This window comes from Centruroides sculpturatus, unplaced genomic scaffold (genome assembly GCF_000671375.1).
Source record: "Centruroides sculpturatus isolate CEXI.00-Female unplaced genomic scaffold, Cexi_2.0 scaffold19, whole genome shotgun sequence".
In the NCBI taxonomy this organism is placed as follows: Eukaryota; Metazoa; Arthropoda; class Arachnida; order Scorpiones; family Buthidae; genus Centruroides; species Centruroides sculpturatus.
Window position 1 is genome coordinate 11,062 of NW_019386694.1, and position 7,199 is coordinate 18,260.

Below are 7,199 nucleotides of genomic sequence, written 5' to 3' on the forward strand. Positions count from 1 at the left end.
GTTATAAACAAAAAATTGTAGGATTGCTTACCGAGTGTGTACCGTTCGACTACGCCCGTTGCTAAAGCTTGGTTTCGTCGCGGAACAGCGCATCAAATTGCGGCCGCGATTTCTGATATTATTTTTCTGCGAAAACTTCGTTGACCTTTGGAGACATCATTAATATAAATAATTTTTATGGCCGTTAAATAAGAAATGTTTCTTTCACAAGAAATGTATAAAATTACAGTACTAAACAGACGATAGGTCGCCTAACTCGCCGTAGCGTGACGCTAGACGGCGAAAAATATATATTTAATTATAATAAAGTTACAATAAATTAAGTTAATATATAATTATATATACAGTACCTAATTTATATATAATTAATATATAATTATATGTACAGTACCTAATTTATATATAATTATATGAACAGACGATACTAAACTCAATTTATCCGCCTAAACGTCCGTAGCGTGGCGCTACGGACGGCGGGAAAGTAGTTCGGCTGCCCGATGACGTTTTACGTATTATAGGAGTTATTTTTACCGTTGTTTACGGATACTGCCACAATTTTTATAGGAATCATAACTATAGGAAACGGTTTTATAGGGGGATCTACTGTACTATTCTAATCAGAACTGGTTTTGATTTAAAAAAATTGATTTTAATCATGTATAATAACTTGACATAGTAATTACATAATAAAAATTGAGACATTATTTTGTGATTTTATTTTCTTTGGTAATGCTGCAGTTCTACAGTGCATATCATGAATGCTTATGCTGAATTTCCACACTATGTAATAATCTGTGAAACATTAATGAATGGTAGAAAATGCAATTCCAGGATCCCATCCAAAATGTCAAGAACTGATATAAGACATTGAAATAATAAAATAAATGACACTGTTTTGAATCAAGTTGTTCGGATAGCTACTCAAAGGTTTAAATTAGTTAATTTGCGTTTAATTTTTTTTCCTATGGATATCACTCTTAGTATTCCTATAGCATAAAAATACTGTAATTAAGCTTATCAGGCTTGATTTAAGTTGCACTCAATAAATTTCTCTTGTAACATAGTACAGTGGTACCTCAGGATACGAACGCCCCAGCATATGAAATTTTCAGGATACGACATGAAATTTGAACATAATTTTGCTCCACAGTACGAACAAAACCTCACCATATGATGTTACATTAGTTTGCAGTGCCATTTTTTATTCACTTCTGTTCATTGGTCTCAGTCTGCATGTTCGCTTCATCGTGGAAGGATCTCACTCAATAAAGGAAATCTTGAGGTATTATCAAAAAGTGACTGATTTTATTGAAAAGAAACATCCCGAAAAGATTCACACTGGCCGTATTGCTGCTCGGAGTAATGACATTTGCCAAAGTCATTTTAGAAACATTTTAAAAAGTAGGCAAAGCCAAACCTCTTTGGATAGATATTTTACCAAGTGACCTCTATCCAGTGAAAGTGTTGGTGGAAATGAAGGAAAGACGGCAGAAAGCAGTGAATAAAAAATTTAAAAAATATATATAAAACAGAAAAGTTAAAAAATTAGTGTTAAATTATTTTTAAGTTATTGTTACATATGTAAGTTAAGTTTTAGTATCATTTCCCTTCTCGCTCTCCTTTGCCACCAGTTAACACCTCCACCGTCGTCTATCCTCAAAGGTAAAGTGCAAATAAAACTACATTTTTTTAAAATCAATTATTATTCTATTATGGTTATTTATACATTTACAACTACAAAATGCATTTTTCAGTGTTTTCCTTACTATAGTTATTATCATTTTTTTAAAATGTACTACTTAGCTTTAATTTGAGTGTGTTTTTCATGCTGGAACGAATTATTTGGTTTTACATGTAATTGTATGGGAAAAAATGATTCACCTTACGACATTTTCATGATATGATCTCAGTTTCGGAACGGATTAATTTCTTATCCTGAGGTACCACTGTATGTGCACCTCTTACAAAGCACACAATAATATTTCATGTAATAAAAACAACAGGACTTATGGGGAAAACATAAGTTTAGGGACAGAATACTCAAAACTTGTACAATCTTTTAAAATATTTTATTATTTCTAGCATTTTTTAAAAATTAGTTCTTTTTATATATGTTACAGTTAAAACCCGATTTTAGTTAAAACCCGTTTTAACTAGTTAAAACTAGTTTTTACTGGATGCCTTTGTTAAAACTAGAATTTACTGCTAGTCAAAAATGAATTTCAGTTAAAACTAGTTTTAACTAGACAAAACGGGTTTTAACTAAATGGCTTAGTAAAAACTATTTGGACCGAAATCAAAGTTCATTCAGCTAACACATGTGTGATACACGGTATCACACAACAGTCTGCAAGGACCGCTCACGCTGTCGTTTCGGATGGCTTTTTATCGAGTGGCAAGGGAAGTGAGCAAGTCAGCAGGCGTCCTTTCAAAGACAGGAGACAGGTTTAACGAATAAACAAAGCATTTATTGAATAACTAAAGTTAAAAATGTCGGTTAAATGCGATTAAATATGAGATAAATATACAAAGGGGCAGCTCTTAGCAGCTAAGCTATTCTCGGAGAGAGAGAGAGAACTGTAGGATGGCGACAAGTATGGAAGTTCGAAGCTGTGGTTTGTCTTCTACTGATATCTTTTCTTTTTGTTCGTTCGAGTCTGTTGTATGGATGTCCGGGAGACGAGATGCGCACATTGACAAGTATAACTTCCGTTGGATCGCCCTGAGCTTCCGGGGGCTCGAGCTTTTATTCGATTGTAGTGGGAAAGGAGTTACATGATCGTCAAATGTTGACAATAACGGTGCAATTTTGACACCTATGTGTCAACTTTCCCATCTAATTGTTATGACAAACGGTGACCTCCGATCTAATTCTCACAGGAGCGTTATTTCTATCGGAGTTGTTTACATATTTTTCCCGACGACTTTGTTAAATTCGCAAATTTCACATCTGTGATAACGCTTACGATGCTAGAATGACTCTGATTGGTAAATCAACGGCGCCTGATTCGGGACGAGTCGACGCGCGCCGTCGCCACGTGCAGACCCGCGCAGTCAGTTTTCCACTAAGCACACATAAATCGATTCGTACGTAATTATTTATCATGGCAGATTCACATGAAGGAATGCGATGGAAAGAGGAATTTTTGAAAAGAATAATACAGATGTCTGAACATGAAAAAAAAGAAGACCACTACAATGTTATGACAAAAGAAATTTACGATAAATTAATGGACGAAATTGAAGAGGCACAATTAGCTGAGAAAAAAACACCGAAACAGTACAGAAGATTAAATCGATTCAAGGTTATTAATATTTGTGGGACGCGAAAGTTAGTGACAAGAAAGGAACCTATGAAGTACTATTTATATGTAGACGAAATTTTCGATATTATTGAAACAGCTCATGTGGCCATTGGTCATGGAGGTCGAGACAGACTAAAAAATGAAACTTCAAGAAAATATGCGAACATAACAATAGAAATGATTAATATTTTTCTGTCTATGTGCGAAGCATGTCAGCGTAAAAAGAATATGAAAAAAAGGGGGCTTGTTTCGAAACCCATACTTCATTCAGAGATGAACAGTCGTTGTCAAGTCGATCTTATCGACATGCAAACACAAGAAGATCGTGGATTTAAGTTTATAATGGTATATCAGGACCATTTGACAAAATTTGTTTTATTACGTGCACTGCAAAGCAAGAGAGCTGTAGAGGTGGCTTATCAATTAACAGATATATTTTTGATATTTGGCGCTCCTTGCATTTTACACTCTGATAATGGCAGAGAATTTGTTAACTCTGTCATAGATGAGCTGGCTTCTTTTTGGCCTGAGTGTAAACTGGTTCACGGAAAACCAAGGCATAGCCAAAGCCAAGGGTCTGTTGAACGGGCCAATCAGGACATCCAAAAAATGTTAGCTTCGTGGATGCATGACAACAATACTACAAATTGGTCAAACGGTCTTCGCTTTGTACAATTTATGAAAAACCGGGCACTTCATTCTGGTATTAAGCAATCACCATATAAAGCCATGTTTGGTACAGAGCCGCGAGTAGGGCTTATGACTTCAAGTTTGCCTCTAGATATTATTAAAAAAATACAAGACGAAGATGATCTGAAAGAGGCTTTAAATAAAATTAATGTGATCGATAAAGAAAAGAAGGCACCCAATGATGCGGAAATACTTGATGATTCAGAGAAGGTAACAGCTGTAGCGAGTGGCAGTAGACAGTCGCTAACTACAATAGTAGCCAGTCAAGAAGACCCAGAAACTGCAGCTAGTACGAGTGCAGAGCCTCAAATAATACCAGCTAGTGACGAAGATTCAGAAGCTGTAGCTAATGCGAATCGACAGACCCAAATAATAGCAGCCAGAGAAAAAGCTCATCTAAACTTGGAAAAACAGGCCCAGAGAATGAAATTGGCTTCGGATTCAATACACGCTCCTGTAGAAATCGGTGATAATATAATTATACCAATTCCTGATGTCGACAGAGCAAAAGCAGATCTTCGTAATATTATCGGAGTGATTCTTCAAAAGGATGAACAGGGTTTGCACAAAATTGGAACGAAATATGGAATACTCGATAAATTGTATTGCAGGTATGTATTGTTCAATTTTGCCACTGTTTAAGTTAATGTTACTAACTATGCAGTTAATTCATTAATATTTTGAGGTCTAATTATTATAAAAAAATTTTTCCTTTTTTCGGCACAATTAACCATAATTATTATTAATTAAAGAATCAATTTAAAATAAGTATTAACCTATTTGAAAACTTAAATGTACTTGTTCAGGTCAGAATTTGACATGTCCAAAGAAAACTTCTTGCCACTAGAAGAAGTGCCAGAGACAAATGTATCTTTAAGAACTGCTGCCAGGAGAGCAGCCTTAGGAACAGGCCAAGGATTTGCTCGCTGTTTGTGTAAGAAGTCGTGTATGTCGAAGAGGTGCTTTTGTAGAAAAAAAGGCAATTTGTGTAACTCGAAATGCCATGATAGTTTGCCTTGCAATAACAAGTAATGTAAACTTAATTTTTATATTTATGTTCCTTTATTAAATGATTATTTTTGTATGACTTTAATTAATATTACTGGTGTTGTTATAGTTTTAATATTGCCTACATGGCTCTGTGATTTTCCTTTAAAATGTTCCTATAGTGTTTGNCCTTCTAATCATTAAGGTTCGTATATCTTCACTTTTCTGCCACCAACTACAACAAACGAAGGTATTATTAAACAAAGTTTACATGTTTGTTACTGTAATGATAGATACTATGTTTTCCTACATTTTCATCAAAGAAAATTACTGTATATTTCAAATAAAATGACAAAAATTTCAGAGACTGGAACGAATTAATTGCATTTGCATTAACTTCTATGGGAAAAATTGCTTCGGTTAATGAACAATTCAGTTAACGAACGGAGTCACGGAACGGATTAAGTTTGTTAACCGGGGTTCCACTGTATTGTTAGGTTATTATTTTATAAGACATACAACAACAATTTTATCTAGTATTTTTGATTTCAAAATTATAAATTTTAAGAACATTTGTCTAGAAGAAATGAATAGAATAAATAAAAATATAACATACCAAACTATTAAATAATATTTATTATAATAAAATGTTAATTTTAAATGTACAGAATTGTATTTATTCTTCTTAATGTTGATTGTTCCTGATAATGTAATTCTTTTAAAAATAGATCAAAACAACAGAACTTGAAAAAGATAAAGTTGAGATTTTTAAATGAATAATATATGATTTTATTTAAGATCATTTAAATGATCTTATATATAAACAAAAAATAATAATGTAAAGAATAATAAAATGTAGTAATTAGAAACTCTAGAAGAGCTATTCTAAGATGTTTTCAGATGGATGCAGATTATATATCAAATGTAAATTAAAGCTGAGAGGACATTTTTTTTCAGCTTTATTTTATTAATAATTTATGCTTTTACATAATAAAATGAAAATTTTATTATGTAAAAGCATTAAATGTACATTCTTAATATCAAACAGCAACATTTTTTTAGTTCAGATCACATTATCATCATTGTTTATGCAAAAAGCATTTACAAAATTTGAAATATATTTATTCTTCTTTAATTACATGAATCAAAGACTCTGAGATAATTTTTTTTTGTTTTAAAACAATGTACAGTGGTATCTTGTACTTTGAATGATTCTAACTGCAAATATTCCAGAATTCAATTGCTAACTTTGAGCAAAATTTATCTGGAGTTAGAATGATTCAAACTACATTCAAACTGTTTACACAGTGAAAAAATGTGCTTGTTGTGTAAATCATATTTGTTGTGCACCCAACTCATCTCTCGTTTGCATTGTGAAAGCATCTCTTCTGTTATGCTGTTGTGCTTCCGTGTTTTTTTTTTTCCTTTATTTTTGATGCATTTGATTATATGTATAACCTTAACTATTAACCATACTATCGAAGAAGTGTGTGGAAGCAACAAAGCCTCAATTCAATTGTGATATAACAAAGTTATGCAGTATCCCTAGTTATATTAAATGAGTTTAACAACAAAGCTCCTCAAAAATTATGTAGGGATTTCTTAGTGTTGCAAATTATGTTAATTCTAAAAGTAAAAGGTTTTTAGACACTAAAATATTAAAATATGCTAAATCTGATATCTACAGTATACTGACTGTAGGTAACTTCATGATAATGTCTGTTTTTAATAAGAGTACTAGAGTATAATAGACACAAAAAACCAAAACTTCAGCGAAAAAAAAAAAATTAATGAGAAACTAATGTTTTTGTCAGCTTCTAGCCATCATCAGGTTATCTGTTCAATTTATCAGTAATATGGATGTTTGATTTTTTGTGTCTGTTATACTTTAGTTTTATTCCATATTAGTTCTATATAATAGAGCAAGGGTGCCCAGACTTTTTGCTATAAGAGCCCTAGTTACATACTTGAAAATATAAGGAGCTGCATCTAAGGTTCTTGGTATAAAAATAAAAATTTCAGAATCATTTTGGCAATTAAAGTAAGCTGTTACATTAACTTAAAAAAAATAATAAGTAAAAACAGCTTACTGTAATTACTCTTTGCTGGTTGAAGGTTTATGAATTTGTAATGTTGAAATTAATTTTAGATAATCAGGTTGATAATTCAAAATTGAACTTATTAATTCTTTTAGACATTGGGTGCTTTGTATGTGCA

General features: G+C 32.4%; 2 protein-coding genes across 3 annotated transcripts in view; one reads left to right on the forward strand and one right to left on the reverse strand.

Annotated features, from left to right (window-relative positions):
- Nucleotides 1-7,199, reverse strand: part of LOC111615587 (probable E3 ubiquitin-protein ligase HERC4) — a 25,868-nt gene that overhangs the window by 7,903 nt on the left and 10,766 nt on the right. The gene's annotated exons all lie outside the window — the stretch shown is intronic.
- On the forward strand, nt 2,148-5,147 carry LOC111615588 (KRAB-A domain-containing protein 2-like). Its single transcript, XM_023356994.1, has 2 exons — nt 2,148-4,606; nt 4,802-5,147. The coding sequence occupies exons 1-2, from the start codon at nt 3,105-3,107 to the stop codon at nt 5,025-5,027; spliced, it is 1,728 nt and encodes a 575-aa protein (XP_023212762.1). The 5' UTR covers nt 2,148-3,104; the 3' UTR covers nt 5,028-5,147.

Excerpts from the sequence above, each read along its gene's own strand:
- LOC111615588 (XM_023356994.1), top strand. The coding sequence starts at position 3,105 with ATGGCAGATTCACATGAAGGAATGCGATGGAAAGAGGAATTTTTGAAA. Across the intron at positions 4,607-4,801 it reads CTCGATAAATTGTATTGCAG|GTCAGAATTTGACATGTCCA; the intron begins GTATGTATTGTT and ends GTACTTGTTCAG.